The sequence below is a fragment of the Falco peregrinus genome, chromosome 3 (assembly GCF_023634155.1).
Source record: "Falco peregrinus isolate bFalPer1 chromosome 3, bFalPer1.pri, whole genome shotgun sequence".
NCBI classification, from domain to species: domain Eukaryota; kingdom Metazoa; phylum Chordata; class Aves; order Falconiformes; family Falconidae; genus Falco; species Falco peregrinus.
This window is the reverse complement of record NC_073723.1, coordinates 61,727,501-61,754,064: the sequence shown is the minus strand read 5'-3', so window position 1 is coordinate 61,754,064 and position 26,564 is coordinate 61,727,501. Positions and strand designations below refer to the sequence as shown.

At 41.6% G+C, this 26,564-nt stretch overlaps 1 protein-coding gene across 2 annotated transcripts in view; it reads right to left on the bottom strand.

The window, feature by feature from the left end:
- Nucleotides 1–25,072, bottom strand: part of RALBP1 (ralA binding protein 1) — a 34,716-nt gene extending 9,644 nt beyond the window's left edge. Inside the window, exons 1-2 of one of the 2 annotated variants that reach the window (XM_055800842.1) lie at nt 24,907–25,072; nt 6,683–6,976 (exon numbers count right to left, since the gene is read on the bottom strand). In XM_055800842.1, the coding sequence (XP_055656817.1) occupies nt 6,683–6,926 (244 nt within the window). In that variant the 5' untranslated portion in view covers nt 6,927–6,976; nt 24,907–25,072. Of the gene's footprint in view, nt 1–6,682; nt 6,977–24,906 lie in introns of those variants that run through there. The other variant, XM_013300303.3, reaches the window with a different exon arrangement.
- Between the last annotated feature and the right edge of the window lie 1,492 nt (nt 25,073–26,564).

Sequence of the window (26,564 nt, the reverse complement as noted above, 5' to 3'; positions counted from 1 at the left end):
TTAAAGGTGGGTTACAAAAAAACCCACACCAACAAAAAACAACCCACATCCAAACCCAACAACAAGTCAATTCATTGTGATTTTACCTGAAACCTGGCCAACAAAGATGACATTTTACATGCCATTTGCACCAGTCAGGTCCCCCAAGGCAGTGGGCAGCAAGCTCTTGATCCTTTGAGGCTCTTCCACTACCTACAGGCAGTGCCTCTGCCCAAGTGAGAAAGCATGCCGACAGCCAAGTGATCTTCTGGAGCGAATAGTTTTGGGTGGTAGAAAATTACTCCCTTAGATTACAAGGGAGAGCATCGCAGATGAGATTAGAGGCTGTAATTTTTACAGGTGAAAGATCTTATGCAAAAGAACAAGGGGACATTCAGTCTTTTGTTCTTCCAACCATGAACTATACTAAGCTGCAGAGTTTCTCAGCATTATTTCAGCACATCCGAGGAGCTGTCTGTATTTTGAAGCCTCTGTGGCTGCTCTGTAGAAGACTGCTTTTAATAGTCAAATAAATACAAGAAATGTATTAAAGCATGGAACTGGCATAAAGTAACGAAAATGGTTTGACCACGTCACCCTTCCTATCACAGACTCTTCCCTAGGACTACCAAACATGCACCGTTCATAGAAGACAGAGAAAGACCATAGCACTGTTCCTGTCCAAGTGAATTTTAATATAAAAATGCAAAAATTAACTGGAGGACAACCAGCAACCGGGTCTCATCCTCCCAGCTTACTGGCTACACCATCGTTCACTCTTTTTATAACCTAAATGGGCAAGGAAACCTGCAGCACATAAACTAAGGATTCAGATCTCACTCCGATACAGGAAGACCTGCTGGTGCGCCAGCCACAGGACGACGGAGGAGCACACACCACCACCGTGTTCTGTGAGAACGAGGTGGGGCTGGCACCGAGCTTCAAGATGGGCTTCACAGGTGTAACTTCCAAACAGAATGGCAGACCCTCACCAGCCAGAGCCCAGGCCAGCCTGCCCTCGATCTGTCCTGCTGGGCAGCTGTAACAGCTCCCAGCCGAACAGCGCAGGGTTCCCCCCCACCCATGGAAAAGCATTCGCATGTCCCCTGGGTCAGCACAGGGGACCCAAGCTTGGAGGTCAGTGCCACCAGCAAAGCACCTGCCTTGCATGTCTCAATACTCCACGTTGCAACACAAACCTCGGTGCCTTTCTACATCTGTGGTAACGTGACACCAGCAACAGCACATTACTGAAACTGGTATTTCTTGACTTCGTGAGAAGACATGAAGGAGCAAGTTAAATACAAACCCAGCCTACGTTAATTTGTCTCAGTGACGTTAAGTCAACAAAGTTTAGAAATATATACTAATTACAGATTCACTGAGAATCTCCCACCCATACCAAGATAGGATTTGCATCTCTCTCACAGTAGCCTCATTTTCTTTACCATACTTCTAGGAATAAAATTACTGTATCCCTTTCACCGGTGATACAATATATTGAAACATATACAACCTAAATTCATACAGAACACAAATTATCAAAAGCACTTGACAGATCAGGTAATTTTAATGTGGAAAGAAGTATTACCTACAGTTAGTAAACTGGTATTTCTATCCAATGTTTCCTTAAGACTTCTAATAGTCTTTTCCCCCATCACTAATGTATGTCAATGAAGTTTTCCTGCACCTATATGAGACTAGTACTGATTTAATAAATACTCCAGTTCCACCACCGCAACAACTGGACTATCTGCCAGTTCCATGCTCGGACATTGTTAGACCTCCCCACAAGCATGCCTTAACTGCAGTTATTTTAGATGTGATGCTGCAAATGTAGCCCTTATCTTACTGAAAATTATGGAAACTTCTTTCAAAAATAATTTTAAAAAATTCCAGCATTACTCTGGAAAAATCTAACTTACAGGCTTAAAAGCTTTGTTGTGCAGCGAGGCCACTGTTTCTATCAGTCTGCATCCTTGGGAACACTTCTCCTGCACTCCTACAATGAAGCTATAAATGCGTAATATAGTATTTATTGTTAACACAAAGCGTTGTATTATGTAGAGTTGCCGCTTATCAAACCTAAAAGATACATTTTGACAGCAAGTCTCTAATGAGTTTTTAAGTCATTTATACCTCTATACCTAATTTTGGCTCACTGGGGAAATCTGCATGCATCTGTAATTAATTCACTGAAAGAAAACATGGATTGCTTTAATATATGGAAGAATTAGTAGGTCAAATACGACTATATGGACCGATGTGCAATGCTAGCATTAGTTGTCTAATTTCAATTTGTCAGAGGGATTGCCATCAGCTTTTTATACCATTTCTAAATAAAACAGTAAGACACACAGGGATGCAGAATGAGCTTGGGTAGATGGCTTCTGTTTTCTCTCCTCACCCACAAAATGTATTGTTGTTATTAACAGAAATTTCAAACTTACAGGCACTACCAACGCTTACTATCCAACTTTCATTTAGACCAGTTTGCTTTTAATATACGTTCAACTCGCTGATGTCAGCACAGCACTCCCAAACAAATTCTGCATTCAGATTAGCCCACAGTGCTATGCAAGGAGAGCAAATTAAGTTGAAATATGAATTTTGCCTTGCTTTATTTTGATTTAAGATAATTACTGGCATTGAAAGGTAGACTTTTAAACTGTTTGCAAATGGTACTTTGCTAAGTCAGCAGAATAGGATGTAGCAACACAGAAAGATAAACCTTGGTATGAAGAGCCTTTAATTTATCACGGGTTGAAAATTCTACTAACTTCTTATTCTGTAGATCTGGAAACTGTATTCAGAGTTTCCCTACACACCAGATCAGTAAAAATAATGTTTTGGCTGCAACAGCAGCTACTTGATTATCTTCTAGGATGACAATGGCCTCCTTACAGTTTCTGACAGACTCCTAGAGATGTGCAGTATCCACTCCTACTGTAGAATCCATCTCCATTAGCACTCTGCGCAGAACTGAAGGATCATAAGCACAGAGACAACTTACAATGTCATCGCTCTACCTGGAACAGCTGGGAATATCGTTAGAGCTTTTGTATGGTTGCTGCATGTCCATATTCATGAGCAGAAATTATTTTGGAGAAAAATCCCTTAAGATGACAGGGGAGAATAGGCTGGCTCTTCCACCTGGTAGTACCTGGCGGAGAGCTGCAGATCACTAGAACCTCAACTCAGCAACTCAGAGGAAGAAGGTTAACACCCCATTTGGACCAAAGATTGTTCAGAGCAGGTCACCATTTAACAGCTGGAATACTTCAGCCCTCATCTACATCAACAGGACCCTCTGCCCAATACAACAGGAATTTGACCTTCAAAAATATTTCCTGAAAATTTCAGACGAGTTCATACCCATGATATTACTGTCCTTTCACAAGATAGCTTTGTTTACAATTCAACCACTTCTCCATTTTCCTAAGAATTATAAAAAGAAAAATTATTCTAAACAAAAAAATCCTAGCTGCATACTGAACCCATCCTGCCCAACGGAATCAATCTTCCAAGTAAAATGAATAAGCAGAGTAAGATCTACCACATACAGACTCTCTATCTACAGAGGTTTTAATGGATAGAATAGCTTTTTCTCAAGTATTTCTTATAACCTTTTTCTTTTTCAAGGAACTGCATATTTTGTGACTTTATCAACATGTGATTACTGACAGGTGGTTAAACATTAATTTTTAAAAATCAATTATACTGGCCACGGTCTCATATAAACCATTACTGTTTAAAAAAAGATCTATTTTTGCTCTCCTGCTGTCCATGGAAGAATTTGTACTGTGGCAAGGGATATTTTGAGTCAGGGAACAGATCTGAGTTAAAACTATCAAAGCAAAAAGAAAATTTTAATCCCTACTAAGTCCCCTGATCTAACTCACTCTGCAGCTAACCAACACTCAGTCTATCACAGAGGAATGGAGAGCAGAAATTAGTCGCTGAAAAGTTTTTCCAGCAGCTGACAGGCCACACAAAACAACAGCATTCCATTTAATTTTCTATCGTCTCCAAAACATTTTTAGGACTCTTTCCCCAGAATAAATGTTATGCATTATTAGGTTATTGCCATTAACACGGAAAATATTGAATCATTGTATGAACCACACAGGAAAAAAGGTCCCTTGCTAGCACACAAAGATGCTTTTTTTGATATAGATAATAATACTGAAGCTAAGTGCATTTCTCACGCAAACAGGATTTATCTGAAAAAAACTGAAATGAGTAATCTTGGGATATTTATCCTTCCTGTCTCCACATACCCTCCTGCTCTTCAAGCATTTCTGAAGTTTACATTTAAAGTATTATCAAAATACCCCCAAATCATTGTAGGACTAAAGTTATACACAGTTTCAGTAGTTTGGATGACCTTATCATTAATTCACTAATATTTTAAGTTCAACAAACATTCACTCTGTCGTAATTTAATGTCAGCACTTGTCTTTCTCTCATTGAAATGTTCAATGGTATTTGTTGAAACTTCAAACTACATGACCACAGCAGGTTGTCCATTGTCCAAAATCAAAGCAGGGAGCCAGAAAGGTGAAAAGAAACAATCTGAACATGCAACAGAATTTAAAAGATGGAAGAAACTGAAGAATCAAAAGAATGAAAAGCAAAGTTGGAAGGGGAACTCTTAAAAATCAACCGTGTTAGGAAAGTGTAAAGAACCTTTGTCATTTACATAAGTAGTCTGTTCAGGGCATACTTACGATAACAACCGTTTATGGACTGTATGAGATGTACTGAAAGCTTTGTATGTTAACTTACACTTACATCTGACTGGCAATTATATGACATACTTATATTAAGACTGAGAAATTATGAATGCTTTTTACATTACAGCTGCAAGAGAATTTGATTTTTCCTAATTTTTGCATTTTTGTGTTTTTGAGGATTTTTCATACATTTCAAGCTTCTTCTAAGTCACAAAAATTGCTTTACATCAGCTATAAAACGTGTTGTAAACCTTGCAGAAGAAAGCAGTTACAGTGCTAGTGTGCACAGACCTGCATGTATTTGCTGAAGAAGCATTTTTCCTCTTCAGCCTTCAGTTAGACTACCACCATGAGACATGCTGAATTACACCATAAAGAAACCCCCACTACGTATAATGCTGACCTCTAGCAATTCCAAATTTAGAGGTGTCTGATGCAGAGTTGTAACAGAAAGCCGATTTGCAAGAACTCCAACTACTAATAGCCTGAATTTAGACCTATCCAATCAATACCAAATTTTCACCACCGATCCAATAATCTGTATTAAGTTGTCACTTTTCTTAAAACCTGTAGGAATTTAAACTGTTGGTTTTAACTTGAGGATAATATATTTTTGAGTTACAGTATTCCTTAGGCACAAAGCCTTTAGATAAAATAATAGTCCTTCTAAACTGTGGGAGAAACAATGCCTGCGTTCCAGGAAACTGGTTTGATTAAAAGCAGTGCAGTGACAGTAAATTCTTAAAAAGTAATTATTCAAATACGTGCATGCACATTACAAATAGTCACCATATTCATTCTGACAGAATACTGTGTGCTGATCTTCCAAATTTCACATGTAAGAAGAAGCCAGGGTACACTGGCACCCAGAGCTTCCAGGCAAAAAGCAAGAGTCATTGTAAAAGAGGAACGTTATTTCAACATTTTGCTAAAACAATGTCAGTTAAAAAAGTACTAGCATTTGGGCTGTGATATTTAGGTTTCAGAGACCTGCACAGTAAGGATCTTTCCGGTACTGAGAGTGCTCACTATCAGCTTAGTATTTTCAAGTACTTTTTTCTTTCAGAATATGTAGAAAAATTCTATCGAATAAAAACTCTCATGTTTCTAAAATCTTCTGCACAAATCTAAAGACAGGAAGTAAGATTGATCTTCTGTTGATCTGGAGGAACAGTGCACTTTTCAAATGAAAACTTCCATTCTGGACACTGGTACACTGACAAAGGATGGATTCTATAGCCAAAGCTTTACTCTCCTCTAACCTTTACTCTAGTCGGTTCTAATAAATTCAGATCTCGATGCTGGCTTGCACGTTTTTGAACTCTGCAATACTTTGGCACTGCTAGAGGAAACTGCATCATCAGAGTAGACTGAGAAGCTAGACCAAAAAAAGGACACAGATTTTATTACTCCGCAAATAATGGTGCAGTGTGCACATGAAAACTTGAGATGGTACACAACTGCAAACTCTGAACACTGAAGATATAAGGGGAAAAGGTTAAAGCTGTTGAAACTAACTCTTCCAAATTTAAAAGTACAAAATTCAGGTCAAACTTAAGAGTTTTGTTTTAGGTAGCACCTCAGCTACAATTTCAAAAAGCATCTATTTGGAAATACACTTACAAACCTCCACCTAGAATGTGATCAGATAATGAGATTAGAAGAACACAGTGGCAGTCAATTAGCAATGCATCGTTAAAGGTTTTAAACAAACATGTTTATGAGTAATTCTGGGCACCTGCTTGGCACCTGTATCTTCGCAATAAAAAACAAGTCAATTTTTTGGTTAAGGTGTGGGGTTTCTGGAAGAGACACAGGTATGGCACAAAACCTGTTTGTACAAGTTAACTTCCTTCACACATAAACAAGCCTGAAAAACCCCATTGGGAATACTAAGAAATTTTGAGAGAGAAAGCAAGAGAGAAAGAGAAATTATAAGCACGAAATAAGAGAAGTTGCCTACTCACTTCTTTTTTCTTTCTTCTTAAATTTTCCTTTCTTCTTCCCATGCTCCTTTTCATCATCAGATACTATATCTGGAGGCTCATGCAAGCTGTCATGAGGTGGTGAAGGCTCACCGGTGCGGTACAATCCAGGGAATTTTGTAGGACTTATTTCTTCAGAGCTGGGAGTACGAGCAAGACCCCCACTGTGTTCTACTCGACGGTGTTCACTGGGGCTGCTAGTGGGAGGCAGGAAGCACTCAGTCATTCTGATTCCCTGATATCAAAGTGAAATTTTGTGCTACCTGTCCATCACACCTGCAGCAGGGAACAACAAAAGAAACCCCACACAATTTTAAACAATGGGTTTCAGAACACCTTGTTTAGAGCCCAGTCCCAAAAACACAAACAGCAATACCTTCCACAATGAATGCTCCAACTTTTGTCAAGACACAGTAATATCAGGCTCAGCATTTACAGAATCTGTCCATTAACTCCTAAGCCATATTAACATAATAAGGGAGCTGCTATTTTAGCCATTTGTACGTTAAAATATATTAAGTTATGTATTAAATATCAGAATATTTTAACATTTGAAATAATTCTTAAAAAATTCATAGGCAGTTTGCATACTGATTGGTAACATTTACTATAAAATAGTTAGCTAACTATTTTTTTGACATAAAAATAAATTTGTCTGGAGGCTCTGAGTGTTTGTGAGCACTGCACTTAAAGCAAAGATCATTATCATCTTTCCCAAGCATATTTTATAGATGCAAATAAGAACTTGCCCAGCCTGTTGCAATGGGGGGGGCGGGGGGGGGGGGGAGAGAGGAAGAGAGTGTTAAAGCAAATCTGTCTTCTAATTATGCTAATACACATTAAAGAAGGTAGAAAAAGAATGAATAAGTTTTTTTGGTATACAACACCACCTTCACATTTGAAGAAGGTTTATCAGGTCATCCACACCCAGATGCTGGTACATTGTTTGCTTGAGAGTTAGGGCCAAATAAAAGCTTATATGCTGAAGGAAGCCAACACATAAATTCTCAGTGATGGAACTTGTAAGCAAAAAAGATCTTCCTAGCACATACATACTTCGGAATTCCACAGGATAGATATGCTGTACGGGACATCACACCACTGGAGTCCACTTTGCTGAACTTGGCCCTTTGTGTCTAAACGGTCACCCTCAGATATGAGCCCTTCTTTCAAGGGATGAAAGGAAAACAGAAATAAGAGCAAACCTTAGAAAAAGAAAAATCTATTTCCCACACCCAGTGGTGTACTCGGATGACAGGTCAAATCATGGTTACATGCTGACTTTAATCCAACTGAAATCTGTGCTGCTGTGTTGCTGCTGAAAGGAAACTGATCTACTGGAAGACAAACAGAAGAGCTTTTTCTTAAAGCCCCGTCAGTTCCACACAGCCTGGCTCTCTGTGCAGCCATGCAAGTGTCAGGGCAAGCACAAGGAAGGCTGAGAGATGGAGGAAGATGCCCTGCACTGCAGACAAAGCGATCAAGGTGGCTGTGTAGCCATGGACTCAAAAAACCAGAATTAAAACATGTTATAAGAACACACACAACCCCCCTATTAAACCTACTTCTGTGAGTAGTTTAGTCATGACAAGAGTATAGATATAATAGCTGTGGCTTCTGCCCTAGCCTTTGGACTCTGCAGTCACCTCTGGCACTCCTGCTATTTAATCCTGATGTACAGATTACAACCAAGAAGAAAGCAGTCAACCCTTTGCTAAGTTAGGCAAACAATCAGGAATACCCGGTATTTTATAAAATCTCATTCAGGGAAATAACACATACTGGCTGAGCAGGAACTCCTGATACATCATACAAACCAGACTACGACTTCTTATGCAAAAGCAGAAAACCTCTTTAAAAGAGAACAGCATTAACATGAGGCACAGCCATTTTCATTTTTGCCATGCTCGTTGGGTTTGTTATTTTTTAATTTATATCAAATAATCCACTGCTATGCTAATTTGACATTGTGTTTAAACAAGTACATGGCATGCTCTAACAAGAGATTTTAGAAGAAATGTCCAGGTATCTGAAGAGTCTGACTTACAGATATCAAAAAAGGTCAAAAATATCAACTATATAAGCATTTTCAATATTAACAATGATACAGACTGGCCTGGCAAATGCTATTGCATCTTATCTGAGTATGAGAATGATCTGTAAAATTCCTACACAGCATTGCATCCACCAATTCCTCTCCCCCACCCCAAAAAACAACCTAAAACACCCCACCAAAAGCTGCTAAACAACAGACAGTGATTCATAGAATGAGATATTACATATAATTTTTTTAAGCTAACAGGACAGACCACACCTACAACAAATTGGTGCACATCTACAGTGGGCAAGATGGGCAAGCACACAGAGGAAAAAAGACAATGCCACTGCAAAAGCACAGAAAAGCCACCCTGGAAAATGAGGACACAAATGCTTTGCCTCTGGAACCTGGCAGAGCTCCTGGGATGAAACCAGCCTTAGCCCGAACATTGTACAGCACTCTTCAGCAGTGTTACTCAACTCCTGGGGCTGTCTTTACAGATTGGTAGAATATGGAAACACATAATATGGAATTATGTTTTGCCAGGTTAATAATTACAAATGTATCCAGCTAAGTGGGTTTTGGGGAGGGTCGTTGGTTTGTTTTGTTTGTGGTTGGTTATTTTTTTTTTAAAAAAAAACTCTCATCCTTCAGTTCTCTGTATGCAAAACGCAGCGAAAATTTAATGTAAGTATGAAACCAAGTACCTCACTACAGGAGATCACTCACAGAGTGCTTATGGAAATTAACAATTACTCAGATCAGAATTTGAATAGAACACAGTAAGAGACAGAATTATGATGAGAAGCAAAATATTCATGAAGTCTTTTCATGCTGTTCATTCTTTATTCTGGCTAAAGGAAAGACACTGACTAAAAATAAAGGTAGTGGCGCATATTTGTAAATGTGACAAATTAAGACTGTACTTAGGTTTCATGTTTTTTATTTTACCGCTTTGAGAAAGCATTACTTTCCTATATGTGTAATTTCCTAGGCCTTTAAGTAAGGAAGAAATTTCACAATGCTCAAATTATATCCAGACTTATCAGCAGAATCAGAGCCTTTAGGCCTACCACAAAAACCTCTTCCACTTTTACTAATGGTTGTTAATGTACTGTTGCCGTACAAATCTGCACCTTTCCTCTGGCTCTTAACAGATTTTTTGCTGACAACAGTAACTGGCGAGACTGAAAAAAACATGGATCCTCTCAGCTGATTGTCTGCCAACTTCTCCCTCTCGGACTTGACCCTTTCTTCCCAGTCTGTTATTGCTTCAGTCCTGCCTCTGCAGCAGGCTCCTTGCTTCAAATTGCTTTTCACCTATGTGGTTCTCATCTGCCAGGAGATTCAACAACTCACTACTGCCACATGGGGAAGGTCATACTACTCCCTCCCATTAACATCCCCCACCCACCAATTCCAGTAGTTTGCTCTCCCAAGACCCCTTTGTGAGATGATTCAATTTGCTAGCTGCTCCAACAAGCTTCTGCTGCTGAGTTGGCTCATGGAAGAGCCCAATAAGCACTAAAGATGGAGAGCAGAGGAGTGGAAGAACCATGATGACAGGAGTGCCGCCTCCCTCTTTGGGCAGCTCTGTTTTGTGATACTGTATGCACAGCTTCATCTCCCCAGATTTCACTTCTTTCTTAGTATTTTCCCCCGTAACTTCAAGTTTTGATTTCTTTACCACCCAGTGTCAGTACTCCCATGGTTCCTGTCTTGATTGATATCTTTTTCACCCTCAGCATACCACACACAACATGTTCATCTGTGTTGGTCCCTGTGACCCAAGCTCAGTCTCCCACCTTCCCCTCTCCTTGTTCTTTATTCACCTGGTTCCTAGTCTCCTGCTGCACAGTGCTTCCTTCAGATAAAGTTCTCCCTCTTCTTCCTCTGTTTCTTCTACCTGATTAGTTATCAGTTCCTGTTTCTTCCCGGATGTTCTCCTCTGCTGCAGTTTTTTGTTTCCTCATGACTATCTACCTCACCTTCTCACCTTGTCCCCGTGTCTCCCACAGATTCTCAGTCTCTCCCTCAAGACTCTCACAAGAAGTCATCTTCCTTACCTCACTACCAACAGCAAGCTCCTCGACTCCCACCAGCTCTCGTTCACTTGATTTCTCTTCCACAGGAGCCATGAACACTGTTACATGACAGTGTCAGAGAGCTGCTCGCAGTTCAAGCACCTCCTCAGGCCTAGCCATTCTTTTCAGTACTCCCAAAATGCAGTTTCTTGAACCATCTTCCTGCTCAACGTGGAGTCAAACCTTCAGAATAACTGAGTGTCAGAAATAAACAGCCTTCACTGAACATGTGTGGAATTGTCACCTTTCCTCTATCCCCCAAGGAAAGACTAAATTAAAAGAGATTTTAAACATGGAGAGGAGAAGGCATGTCCTTAACACAAAACCTCCCGCCATCATGTCACCATCTTTCAAGCACAGGAATGTGGATTGGGGAGAGGAAGACGCCGGCATGGGCAAAACAATGTGTTTTTCCAAGCCTCATTTTTGAAAGTAACTGAACTCTTTCCTAAAAAAATCAGCTGAGCTACATGTCTAGTAAGTAAAAAATAATATTAAACAGCTGAGGTTTGGAAACAACATAGAAAAGTGAAGACAGTGACATGCTGCAGCCAGCTTTAATAGATTTCACTTATTACAGTGTGTCATCTAAGTCGGCATGAACACATTAAAAGAGAGGCACAGCCTAAAAGACCAAACTCAGAGCTCTTTCATTCGGTACAGAAGGCTCCATTATTTCTGTTTTGCACTGAGTCTGTATTGTGACTTTGTGCCTTGTAACCAATTGCAACAGCAGAAGCAAATTAGAGCAGGTGATTGCAAGCACAGATGTTATTTTGTAAAGCTGTTGGGCGGAATGAAAGGCACAGGGAATTCTTCTGCAACAAAGTATTATGCAAGACCACATCTGAAGCATGGTGGGTGTCCACCGGTTATTCCGTTTTGCCACAGACACACTCTGAAAATGTGTGAAAATTAAAAAACATTGAAAATAGTCCCAAGAAGTCAGTAATCAAAGGATGAAGGCAGAGTGGGGCTGCTCCCTCAGCTACCAGAACCTGTTCTATCCCAACTACTCAGTAACACAGCAAGGCTGCTAACACAGCCCTGCCTCGTCATCATAGGCCCCGAGTCCTACAGATTTGGATATATGTGAAGAAACTGATACTACCTGAAGAAATGAGACACACCGCTTTTGGACAAAAATTATCCTAGTAACAAGCATAGCTCCATTTCGGAAAGTAATCAACCATAAGAGGAAAGAATAAAAACTACCACTTACGGTCTAAGCATGTCAAAGCACTTCAGAAACTGTGAGTGGTACCCATACAGCTGCTGAGATGGTTGAAAAAAATGACTTGGAGATGAGGACACAGAGTTTGACACAAGTTATTTACCAAGACTGCACAATGTCTGAGACATGTCTCAGTTCTGTATCTTGCTCAGACCATTGCATTTTTTACAACATACTGAAAAGCTTAATACAAAACACTGCCTTCAAACACTTCTTAGACTGAAATGTTGCCATTCAGTCAAATAGCAAAATTACATTAGAGGCCATCTATTTTATTTAACAAGCAGTACCCAGGTACATAAACAGTGCCCTTTAATAAGGCAACAAAGCCATGAAAGGGGAAAGAAAAGGGAAATGCTTCATGTAGACAGGTAAAGCAAGTTTAAAATTTCATAAGTCATCTCATAAACACAGTATTAAGTAACTCCCTTGTGAGTTACGCACTCTTCATACTGGCAAGAACTAAAGCCTCAGGAATGGCCTTCACAAGATTATTTTGGATAGAGAATAAAATACAAATTGCTTAGCAGCATTCAGCTCCTAAACCTAAGATTACCTCACAGGATATGTGACGCTATCAGAATGTTAGAAAATTTACTTTAAGGGAGAGTGTGTAATCACACAACTGAAGTCACATAGGAGCAAGCTGCACATTTTTCAAAGATAATGCCAGCACTATAAAAGTAACAAACAGGTTTGTGTGTTTTCCCATTTACCTGTAGGTGGATAAAGTCTGCTGCAGTTACAGCACCATCCAAAGTATTTCAAGTTCTGCTCTGAGAGTCCATACCAGCTCAGAAGTAGTGCTATACAAATACACAAAACTACCCTTAGCTCTCAGCAGACAGCTATAGACCACATCCAAATCTGAGTGGACTGTTGGAGGAGCCAGCTCCCATTCAGAGTATGTAGCAGCATCCAGGTTATTCCCTATTACTGAGGGCATTCCTGCTCTTCATTAATCCATTCAGGGGACAGCCAACCTTAAAATAAATAATTAAATAATACCCTAGCATTTTAGAAATATCAGAAACAAGCTTTCCAATCACATTATGATTAAGTCTCATAATCACATGAAGATAGAATCTCCAGGTATGTGGTAGCATATGCTTTCCAGTTTGGTTCACTTCAGGGGAACAGTATCAGTCTCCAGTCTACAAATTCTGTGGAGCTCTATCAGGATGCAATTCACAGGCTGTTTCCAACAGACATCTTGGGGAAAACGAAAGATGGATGCAATTCACAGGTTGTCTCCAACAGACATCCTGAGGAAAACAAAACTCGGATCCCCTGGGGGAGAGTTAAGTGCTTTGCTCCAGAGGGAGCACACCTGAAAAGAGACCAACCATAATCACACAGGAAAAGCCCTAGTCCCAAGACTCTACCTCCTGCGCTGGCTGTGCTATCACACTGCCTGTTTAGCTGTAACATCCTGCTTCGCTGGTGAGGCATGCTGTGACAGTTTACATCTTGCTGTCTGCTCCAGAGCAAGCTAAAGCAGGCAGTCTAGGAGAAAAGCCTTGGCACAAATCTTTGTTACAGGTAACAACGAAAGCTGCATACCAAGTTACACAAACCATGCCACATGTGACTCCCACACCCATTCCCATCCTTCAGGTGTACCTCAGCAGCTCCTGCCACATGTCTTTCCCTGGCTGAATTAACTGCCATGGAAGCAGTTTCAAAGCAGTGCATTATATTACGATCACAAACAGATATATATAAAAGGCATTCTTGGAAACAACTGGCCAGCTAACAGCTGGAGAGACTGCTGTTTAATTGCTGGACACTGCATGTTTCTGAAGGAATAAGCAGAATGTCTGGACTCTGCATCATGAAGCAGATGGGCACTGTAACCAGGACAGACTCTTGCAGGATTATCTTGACTAATCAGCTACCTGCATCACAACTGTTACTGCCCGCCCAGGGAATAATTCCTCATTCTTCACACTTCTGGAGAAAGTGCTGGTCCACTGTTTGGGGCCCTCCAGTCTTACACCCTATGAATGCTGTTCCTGGTTCCTATGGTCTTGTGACCACAAAGTAACCCAATACCAACTCCTCCAATACCATACTCAAGCCTGGTACGCTAGTTTCCCATTCCGTGGTCTAGCCCCACCACTCCCCAGGTTCAGTCCCTCTCCATTAGTTTCTTCATTCCCCTCTCCTGCAGTCCAGTTCCTCCACCATCATCATCTTTCTCACAACCTCCTCCCCACCATGCAGGTGTTCAGCACTTAGGCCCCCGCAAGTTCAGTTTCACCATTCCTCTTCTCCAAACCCAGTTCCTCATCTAACCTCACCTTTTGGCTGCTCACTGTTTCCCAGGTTTCCCTTGCCACCTTTATTTCTCCTATGTTAACTTCCAATTAAGGCTTCTGAAAATTACAGTCCACACATAAGCAAGGAAACCCAGGAGGTCTTCTCCAGCCAAGTTTAGGTTTTCCCTCTAAATTACGAAGAGTATTACAAAGGCTTGCCTGATTACCAAAATATTTTTTTATTACAGAGAACAGGCAATTCTTCCCTGATAGCTAAATTCTCAGAAACAGTTTGAACAATTGGGCTAGTGTTTTTTGATTAAATATTTTAATCCCAGCCTAAGAAACGCAACTTTTCAGCCCAAATGAAAATGTGATCACTTTTGATAAGGGCTGAACTATTGAGAGCTGAATCGAATACTACAAAATGTCCTGCAAATCTGTCAAACCCTCCTATACTTCTGAAAAACACTACATTGTACAGTATATATAATATGCCCTATTGCCTGGATTGGCCTTAGAATTATTCCCAACCCCTATCCCTTTTCTCCTGTCCACCTCTCCAAACTCCCGCTTGTGCCAGCACTGATGGTTATAAAACAGAAAGTTTTACCACTTAACAGAGGAAGGGAGGAAAATGCAATAAAAGATCTGCAGTTTACTTTTTCAGCAACTGCTATAAACATAGCATCACCTCTGGTTTTGTTTGCCTCAGGACTATATACATGTTTTACACACTTTGAAAAAGCTGTCTAATCCCTAGTCAGCAAAGGTCTGCAGCAAGTTGTACAACAACTGATGGGATCTAGTGAATTAAGGCTAATTTTTATACTTTACCAGTTCCTGGGCTGGATTATTTAATGACGATTTACCCTTATTAGAGATTTCAATTATGACATAGTTCAGTTCCACTCCAGTAGCTGACCTCAAGCCATCTTGAGAACAGCTGTCCATTTAGTGGAGTCAGTTAAAATACCAAAAAACTGTGATCAGTGGAGCTGAATGTACTAAAATTGCTGATAAAAAAACCAAGTGCTAATCATCAGAGTGAAAAAAAGCAAAATGAAGCAGAAGATGAGCCAATGGATTTGGCATCAAATTTTTTACTGGAGTTTTAAGCATTTCTACTATTCTTTCAAGAGCATCTACAGACTAACCACAACAGATCGCATGACAGACAACAGAATCCAGTTTTCCAGAGGCCAGAACTTTGCACATTCAGTTCCACTACCCAATTAAAAAAAATATCTAAGGCTATATATAGCCTAGTTGTGGGTTTTGGGGTTTTTTTTGTTGGTTTTTTTTTAAGAGTGCATTACCTAGTCCATGCTAAAATACTAGAAACAACAAGGGTAAACAAAAAACATTAAAGACGCTTTGCTTTGGATTTAGCACTGGTAACAGATTTTGGACATGTCTATACACCAGAAACACGTAATATAACACACTGGGCATTTCTGTAACAGCAATATATCACCTGGCAAAAACAACAGCAGCAGCAGAGATGCAGTAATACATCGTGATGCTCCTGCCAGCAGGTAAAGTTAAATCTCTATGGAAATCTTGGGAACATACCCAGCTGACATGTATAGGCAGACGCCAATGCCACGCATTATCTTTCTTAACCATGCCAATTACAATGCAACCAGAACGGGTATGCCCCCCCCCCTACAAACATGGCTTAACTTGTGTCTGTTGGTTTGTCCTTTAAAAGCCACTTGCCACCACCTATTAGCACACCAAGTGCAGTACGGCCGAAGCCTGCTACACTTTGTCAGCTCCGTACACCTGCTTAATACATGGAGGAAGTGACAAAAAGCACATGTGTCACACGAAGTACTGCATGCTGAACCCTGACAGTGTCGCTTTCTAATCCATTACTGAGATACTATCTTTTAGATTGGATGTAGAAAAATTGCTTCTTCACTAAATTGGCTGAATTGTGCTCGTCATTTTATTCACAGATTTTTCAAACAGCATTGAAGTTCATTTATGGAATTCATAATCCTTTAACTGGGAGGTCAGTATGAACAGTCTAGTTTACCTTACTAAAGGCAAAGAATATTCAATTCTAAGGCTTCATCATTCCCAGAAATAAGCATTTTCTGAAAATACATTGCCACACAAACTTTTAAGAGTTAACACTGTGAAAATTAAGTTTCTTGTGCTTTACATTCAATTTTTGCCACCATGTATTGAACACAGATGATGAGATCTATAATTTATAGGCTGTCACTTGAACTGACAACTCTCTAACATAAGAAGGAACTAAGAACAAACAGCGTCGCTTGGATCTTTTCATAGTGTGATATGTCACAGATGATCAGTTTCCATGTATGATTTTTGTTTCATATTTAAAACCCTGCATGTTCCAACGTAACACAGGCAAATCATATCCAACTTTTAGTGAATATTAAACAGAATTATGGTGGCTGAGATAAAACTCATTCTACTGTAAGAGAAGGAAAAGCAAAGACATCTAGAAAAACAGTTTATGTAACAGCTTCTCTGATTATTTTTAGTGATTATTTAATAACGACGTCTATCTGCAGCACCTTAGTTTTTGGCTTAAAGAGTCCTGTATATTATCAAGCTAATACCAGCAGTATTAGGTAGCAGTATTGACCTCGCAGCCTAAGTAGAAGGAAAGTCTCCCCTTATGCCTTCACCAGTTGTTTTATTAGGCCCATATTGAGTAAAATCAACTGGAGATTGGGTTGCATGCAAATGTTTTCCCAACTTAACTGTAATGGATAGGAGTATAATGTTGTCATGCTCCCAGCATAGCAGCTTTTAGGAAAGCTTAATTGTAGATGCAGTTTTACCTGCCAAAAGATTTTTTTCTGATGTAGGTTACTTCATTTGAAGATCTGTTTTGAGCCATGCCAACAAGATAATGGTTTTATTGATCCATGTTACAACTACAGCAGTGCTACCTGATGGAATGGATGCTGATGTCTGTCAAACTCATGCTACATAGGAGAAAGTTATCTTTTTCTTTTCCTGTCTTTTTTTTTTACCATGGTACAAGACAACTATATAATCTCCTCCTTTCAGACATATTCCCGTCAATGCCAATGGCAACCCTTCATCAAGACTGCATGAAGTATTTAGCCCTTCTGCAAATTTCTAAATTTTTAGGGTGGTTTTTTTCAGTACCATGCATAAAGTTGGGATTAACAAGTTCTGTTTTTCTCCTCTGCCCCAGACTCATGCAATACCCAAAGGGAAAGTAAATTTAAATATTTATAAGCTCAGTAGATTATTAATTATGATTAACATCACCACCTCCAGGGCTGAGATGTTGCAAAATGTCATGCATGTGAACACCGAAAACATTCACAAATACATTCAAGGCAAGGTGTGGCACCACTCGTCTTGGGGCAGCAGCTGGTCTCTGCAGCAAAAGGCTGGGAAGCAGAAATCTGTCTCCAGAGCCAGCAAAGGCCAGAGGCAGCTATGGGGAAAACTGATGAGTTAAATCACCAATTACTGAAACAACAACAGGACCCGAAAATTCACAATATTTGTCTTCTAAGCCAATTTACACAGCCAAACAGCCTTACAAGAAAACTTACATGAAATACCAGCTTTCTGGAAAAAAAGTATAAACAACCTTAGGATTTTAAATTAAATTCACATAGATTTTCTAAAACAAGCTTCAGCTCAGTCTGCAGCACCCACCACAGTAATTTTTGGCAATCCGATGGCTTCAGAGTATCATAAAAACAAGCACACCTTAGGAAATACATACTGATTGCTGTTTTCAATTTACTTGCCAAATATAATAAAAATGAATTCAATAATAACAAAAATAGACACTAAAAATACATATGCCTCACAGCTACTGAAAAAACTCAGCATCTGACAGGACAGGAACAAACAAATTCTGACTGTCATTCCCAAATCTGCTGTGTAGCCTAGTCTACACAAGAAAAATCACGCCGCTTTAAATAAAATTAGTGTACATAGTTTAACGGAAGCCCCAGTATACATAAGCCATTGTCCTCCCCCCACAAAAAACACAAAACTGCCTCTGTCAGTATAAAACATTTTTCAGAGTTGTGAAATTCTTGCTCTTAAGTACTAAAAAACACCAAATGTAATTACCCCTCGAAAATACGCATCCGCAACTAACTGTTCTAATCACACAGACTAACTGCAAACTCCTGTGACATATGTTTGTGATTCTTTTAGATGCCTTCAAAGTTGGGCTGAAATAGCCTATTAAAAACTTACTCACAAAAAGATTTATAAAGAACTAGCAACCAAAAGAAGCCAAACACAACAGAAAACTGAAAGCCAGTTTTATCATAAATAGGTAAAATATCATAAAATTGAAGCAGCACTGCAGGTAACAGCCAATGCAACTTCTCCATTGTTTTTTGGTAGAGTATACAGATTTTGGCATATTCCAAGACGTGTTTGTGATAGTCTTTGCCAGAAAATTAGTTCTTAGTTATCTTTTTCTAGGAACCTGGATTTCAATCTCCATCGTTGTATGTCAGTTACATTACTGAACCATCCAGACAACAAAGACAGAACTCCACATATTTATCACTTCCTCTTTCAGCTGGAAAGCTGCATTTCATTTCCTCCAACAACTTTTAAAATCCTTTCCAAAACATGACTGATAAAACTACACCTGATCACCAGTGGTATGAGTTGTATAATTTTTGGAGAACTGCAACCCCAAATTTCATGATTAAAGCTTCAGAAGCATGACTTGTGAAAGATCTCCGCATCTAAGATTAGCTTGCCAGTGGCCAGCACAAAGAAAACTTAGAGAATTTGTGAAGATTATAACATCTAAAGAACAGGAAAAGCTAAACCCACTAGACTAAAATAATCCAAGGAGTTTCTGGGTAACTCTATCAAATCAGTTTTGGGTTCGCTGTTGGTTGTTTTTTTTTTTTTTTTGTTTGGTTTGGGTTTTGGTTTTTCTTTGTTCGGGCTTTTTTGGTGGTGGTGGTGGTGGTGTGGTGTTTCTTCCTCCCAAGCTCTTACATTTTTAGTCCAATCAATTAAAAGAATCCCATCAAATATGAAAAACTCTTTAGGCTACCTTAAAAGAACAGCTTCCATTGAAGACACAACAACTGAAAATTAAGAGGAAGTTGTGAGGTGATACTTTTTCTCAAATCAAATTTAAAAAATACAAGTATTTAAGGCTTTGTACAGATTAGCATTATATTTTTATACAGCATTTGAGTCACAATATTAAAATCTACTGGAGCTAGATTATTACAAATATGGTAAAATATACGCCAATTTAATTATCTTACATCAGGCAACATCAAATTAATACACTTAACATTAAGTATGTGAAAGCAGTGTGGACAGAGGAAAACAATGACCAAGAATTATGGACTCCCATACTAACATGATAGAAAAACACTACTAATACCATGAAATGAGAGAGTTTAATTGCTGGCATGTTTAGCATTAGAATTTACATTTAGTATTCAATGTAATTCATGCTCATAAAAATCAGCGAAAATTTATTTTCACTGCAACATCCAAAAAAATTTCTGCACCTTGACTGGTGACGCTTATAGTTAAAAAACACACCTGGACAATCTAGAAATGTTGAAGTAGCAATAAGCCTTGTTACCAGGGTAAGTTAAATGTTAAATTTCAAAAAAGCCATTATAGAAAACACATTAAAATTTAGCTTCTAAGTCTTAGGTATAACTCCCATTTCAAAAAGTTAGGTATGGTTTGAAAGAGAAGTGATATCCTTGCAGAATTCTTACTCAATTTTCTGCGAAAAAGAGAAGCTGCATTTTTTGTAACTGTGATAGCTCTTTTTCCACAAGTGTCAGGTTAACAGTATTATCGTCGTACATTGTGTTTTTTAAAAACCATGTATCCAGCTCAAGCTCTGGTAGCACCAGAGATCTATGTTCAGTCCCAAGAGTTCCTTTCTGCCAGATGTTTGTTCTCCAGCATGAGGCTCAGTTACTCATAACACAAAAGCCTAAGGATCCCACTGAAACTTTAAAACAGGAAGTAAACTTCATGTGCTGACTTAAGCTAGATCACAGAAACGGGGAATTTTCATACTACAGAGGGCAAAAAAGACACAAAAACACATATTATCTATACGTAACTATATGAATACTTGGGCAACGTTATTCACTGATAGCAAACAAACAAAACAACCAACTTGAAACTAGATTTATTTTTCTGAAAATAATTTCCAGTTTGGTCCAAACTTGCATTTTGATTTGGAATGTCAAACCTCACCACTGAGCTCTTCCTCCTCAGTTTTCCTCTACTGCAGCCATTTGGCCCCTTCCCACCTCACGCAAGCAGCCATCGCTCATACCTTCCCTTGTGTGCCTCCGGAGACCAAAACAGCCAGTCTAAAAAAGCTCAGTTCCTTGTGAGCAAGAAGGAGAATAAAGGAGGCTGTGTGGAAATGAGAAATCTGCTCCTACTAGTTGCAAAGCTGCCCCTTCCATTGCACTGAAGTGGAGGGCAGCATCTACTCCTACAAAAAAGTGTAACCCCCAGAAGCTAAAACGGTGCATCTCTGCACACTTACACAAGGTGCTCCCCAGCGCTGTGCTTTGTGTTGGGCTGTAGCTGGCAAGAATGGTTCAGCCATTCTCTGCTTCCTCCAGGAAAGATAGCAGCCCAGATGGAGGCAAGCCAAAAACTGCCTACAAGGTTAAATTGTAACACCAAGGATCATAAACCTTCTTTGAAAGAAATGTTATACTTTTATTGATTGCTTAAGGTTTGTATTTCTACATATCTTCCCAGCACTTAAAACAAATGGACAGGTGACAAACTATTAACAATTAAGGGCATACCTATGAGGATGAAGTGACTTACATCACACACTTCAGTTATTATTATAACAGAACAATTGCACAATTTAATTCTGCACACAAAAGACAATACTAAATTTGATATTTAAAGCCAAACATTAAATTTTCTCCATTAATTCTTTTTTTAAAGTGGGCTACATACCACATTGATTCGTGCTATTAAACAGCTCACTATACTTTCTCAGTTTTACATTATTATTGTTTTAGCAGCTGGTGAGCACTTATTTGTTTATTTAATAATATAAAAATATGTGTTTATGAAATAATTAGTTGCTATTTTTTAGTCAGGATGGTATGCTGACCAGCTTCTGGAAGAAACTGGGACATGTTCATTACCTGTACTTCTGTTTACGTAGCATTACAGAAGCTACACAATAAAAAAATACCGAACTGTGTTCTCTATTTACATATGTCTTATTTACTTACCAAAGGAAACATCACTTGTAGGTAGTGAACTGATTGCTCCTAAATACTGTGATCTCATGTTTTAGATTCGGTACATCTCAGTCTCCCATACATACTTGGAATTCATAGATTAGACAAGAAAAAAAGATGCCTTCTGCTTTTTCAGCACACAACTAGTAATAAAAAACACTAAGTACCCCAGTTACACTTCCCAAATATTTTTGGTCAGACATATATTGTTTAGGTATTAACATTGTTTTTTATCTTCCTAATAAACTACTTTATCCGCTGAAGCCACTGTACTTTGTATTTATCTTTTTCACAGATTCTGCCCTGCTAGTTCAAAATTGTCACAGCAATTTACTGATGAAACCTAAATAAAATATTTCTTCCTAAACTGTAATCTCTTAACATATTTCAGCTAAGTGTTGTGTGAGCCTACTTACTGGATCACCACTCATTACTCAGGCAACTATATATTTATCCCTCCCCACCCACCCAGCTGCTCCAAGTAAGCAGTCATCCCTCGCTTTCTACTGCAGCCTAAAGAAAAACTGGAAGTGGGGAGCACCGAATCCCTACTGTAATTCAGCTTCAGAGACAAAGGCTTGCTGTTGCTGCCACTAACATCAAAGGCTCTTTCACCCTACTACACCTTCACAGCTTCAACCAAGTTTGTATACCCTGATGTCACGCCCGAAAGGTGAGGGATGGCTGGAAAGGGAAGGGTAAGTATGGACAGGAAAGGAGTCATACCTTTCCTTTTTCTAAAATCAACCCGCATCCTTGACTTTCCGGTTTCAGCCATGGCAGGCAGAAGAACTAACCATTACCTGGACAGCAATCACCTCTAGACACCACCGTGTCTGGGGATACAGCCTCCCACAGGCTATTTCCAGCCCAACTAGGGGCTCATTTGATTTTTTTATTTTTTTGAGCAACATTTTGAAAACTATGATCCATGAGGCTCAGCTGAACAGCAGAAAGCTGATGAATGCTTTAGGTGAAAATATGGAGCAGGCATATGGCAAAGCATGACTAGTTTAAGGGTAGTGAATCATTCACTGATACAAAATAATCAGATGCTTTAGTTCAGAGAAAAGCTTAGTAGCTTATACTAGAGATACAATAAACTGAAGACAAATGTCACATGAGGCTTTATTTTGGCGTTTTGAGGGCAGCTACATGACACCAAGCTTTACAGAAGGAAAGCAGATTTTCATTTGTTGGTATTTATTGCTAAACAGCAGCATCTTCCACATTAGTCCAAAAACAGCTTGTAAGAAACAGCAGTGTTTACTCTGAAAATATTAAAATCTTTCTGTAACAAAATATAGCTAAAACACATTAGGGAAGTGCCTAAAGGGTACAGCTGAGATCAGAACCTCAGAGTGTTATATATGGTGCCTATGCACATCAGTTTTGCTTTAAGTCCATCTATAGAATTAAGCCATGCAGCTCTGAAGCAAGAACGCTATATTGCAATACCAAGACAATACAGTCCATTAAAGACATGCACATACAGAAATGGAAATATGCTACCCTACAGAACAAGAAAATAAACTTTCTCCCTGTATAACCATCACACCAGGGGTTTCACTTGTCAAAGCCTTACTTTTTTTGGGGGGAAAAAACCCCACCCTAACCAAAATACAAAACATGCCCTCCCACCCCTGAATGCACCTTCACCAAGACAGAATAATGCCTAAGTTGCTCCTGGAGTATTACAGTTTTGAGGCAGCTATTTCTATTTCAGATATGGGAAGACTAAAGAACACAACTTATTTTCTTGAAGTTAGAAATGCGATCCCTAGAACAGGGAATGTAAAGCTCCCTGCTTCACCATAGTAAACAACTTGGTTTTGACCCAGCCCAGCTACTTAGAACTTTACAGTAGGGACGGGTAGTAGATTTCAAACGCTTAGAAGTAGCAAGCAGTCAAAACCACAACAGTTTGGAAGCTTTTTTAATTTCTGTTTTACTTCTCTGCAGACAAAAACCCCTGATAAGTATGTATCACACTGACTGTATAACTATACTATAGACGGACTGTACCAAAACGAACTGAAGAAGCCACCAGAAGGCATCATTCATCAGAAGCTGTACGCAACACCTCAAATGACATCAAACCCCAAATCTAAGGGAACTCTCTGCCATTTTTCTTTAAGCTTGCTAAGAAAATCACACCCATTACAGTCCTGCATCACGCCCAAGAGAGCCTTAACATCACCCTTGAACAAGTGTACGATAGCAACGCTGAACATGCATGGTAAGTGCTTTCCAGAGAAATACGAATAAAACCGTAATTACAGCTGTTTTGCTGTGCTGGAACAAAAGACTTACACAAATCCATCTGGTTTATGTAACTGGTAAAAAGGGTCTTAGTCTATTATTTTTTATTATTATTCCTCATTAAGGATGACCATTAACCTCAGGGACACTGGGGCATGGGGGAATTCAAATGACACCACTCCTGTGAGCTGATACTTTCATACTATCCGCGTGGACTGCCTGCATATTTTTTGTCATTTGTTCTAAAATACATAAGCACTTGGACGTAAGATCTGCTTTTTTACTCAGACGTCACACACTGACATACGACGTATGGTAACGTATGGTTTCTGAACAACGTAATTCGGTAGACAACACAGCATCCTTAGAACCTGTTAAACGTACTAGATGCAGGAAAATGACAGCGGCAGTCGGAGTTGTCTGGGGTTTGGTATGTGACCTCTAGGCGAAGGTAAATGAACGAACGAACGCGGCCTCTCCCCTGCCAAAACCAACCCCGCCGCCAGCTGCCCCACGGCCCCGCCGACCTCCGCTCCGTGCCCGAGCTGCAGCGGCCCCGCACGGCTCCGAGCGCGCGGACGCTGCAGGAAGCCTTAAGCGAGGCGCCCGGCGCTACCCCGAAGGGCAGGAGGGCGGCCAGGCCGGCAAGCGAAGCGCCGGGCCCCTCCTCGGCAGCCCGACGGGGCACTCGCCGCCGGGACGCGCGGCCTGTCCCCGCCGCGGCACCTGTCCCCCGCGGCCGGCCGAGGCCGCCCGCCCCGCCCCGCCGGGGAGGGCCGATCCCGCAGGGGGAGGGCGAGCGGGTCACCCCGCGGGGGACGGTGGCGGCCCGGGCCGGCCGGGGCGGCTGCGGGGAGGAAGGGGGCGGTACCCACGACGGCTCCTCCCCCAGCCTCCGGGCCGCCCCTCCCCCACCCGGCAGCCGCGCCTGGGGGCGGGGGTGGCTCCCCGCCACACGTTACCCCCACCCCCGCCCGCCCGGAAGCGGCTTCCGCGCCCCCTCGAGCCGGAGCGGCAGGGCCCGGCCGCGGGCCGCGCACCGCGGGCACTCACCGCCGGGGTCCCGCTCGCCGGCGCAGCGGCTCCTCCTCGGCCTCACGCGCGGGGCCCCGCCTCGCTCCCCACTCCGCCTCCGCCGCCCGGCTCGCAAGGACGGCCGGGGAGCGGCACGAGCTCGGCACCGCGCAGGCGCCGCCGCCTGCCTGGCTCCGCGGGGCGGGGCGGGGCGGGGCGGGGGCAGGGCCTGTGGGACGGGAGGCGCGTGCGCCAATGGCCCCCCGGGGAGCGGCGCGCTGCGCCTGCGCAGCGCCCTGAGGGCGGCGGGGGCGGGGCCCGGCCGGCGCGCGGGGCTCGACGGGCGCTGTAGTTCCCCCGGGGGAGCCGGCGGCCGGGCCTCTCCGGCCGCCCCACTGCGACCGCCAAGGACAGGCGCGCCGCGGGGGGGCGGCTGGCCGGGGGCGTCCGTGGCTGCCCCGCTGCCCCCAGGCCCGAGGTCGGCTCTGCCGGCCGGCCGGCGGGAGGGAGGGAGGCAGGCGCGCAGGCAGGCGGCCCGGCCGTGAGGAGAGCTGGCGGGCGCCGGGCCCCGGCCGGGAGCCGCCTGAGAGGACCCCGGCGCCAGGCGCCCCTTCGGCCTCAGCCAGCCAGCTCCCGGCGTGGCGGCCAAACCCCTTGGGAGAGAAAATCTGCAACGAGGCGAAGTCGGCAGCACATCGGAAGCCGCTAACACCGGTACCGGGGCTGACCCAGCTCCACGGGTGTCTGCATCTGGCCTGCCTTCCGAATGAGGCAGCTACCGACTTGCACGTTTTGCAGCTCACACAGGAGCAGCCGCCGACTTCGGCTTCATCTTGCATAAAGAACCTGACCTTGCACCATTACCCGCCGTCTCTGCCACTCTGGAATACAAGAAAATGGAGAAACACTCTGGATGCGACTTCAGGCGACCTGTGCCAAGAAACCCATCTCCATCTCAGCGCACATCCTGTTTACAGTGATGTCAAAAGGAATTTTGTATTCTTTGTCTCTTGCAATGCAGATTTCTGTTATGTTAAGCACCTGCATAATTTGAATCTTTTTCAGGATTCCTCATCAACAAGGCGGTTTGTTTCAGTAAGAAGCAGACCGATTCATTCCCACAGCCTCAAACATAATCCCTGGGATACTGGGCGCATTAATACTGTGGCAGCGTGCCACCTGCTTCATTTATTCACTTGAGATTCAGTGCTGCTTAGTCCCTGTCAATTGGGCTCTTTGTGCAACCTCCTGTGGTAATGTAAAAGGTCCCCCACAGGAATTTGTGCTATTCAGTAGAAAATACAAAAGGGAGGGTTGTAAACACTCCGATTAGTGTTGGGAGCACAGAGGTATTGTCTCCACAACATATTACGCAACTTCCAATTTACCTCCTCCCCTCCAGAAAAAACAGTTTAACAGCAAGGGCTTACTGGTTTATTTAACTTAACATTGCAGCTAATGTGTTAGGGTGGGTGGTTTTTTTTTTTTGTGCTACAAAGGCTGTGTTAATTCTGGCAAAAGAAGAAAGGTTACTTCAGTAACATCCCGTAGTAATTTGAGATGATTGCCTGAGAGGATCTCCACTTGAAGCGACAGCCTCGGGAGGCTCTTAGCTCTGAAGAATAAGTACTATCAGAGGACACTGCCAACACAAGTTCATGCACAATGGGCCCATCAGCTAACGAACCCGGAATGAA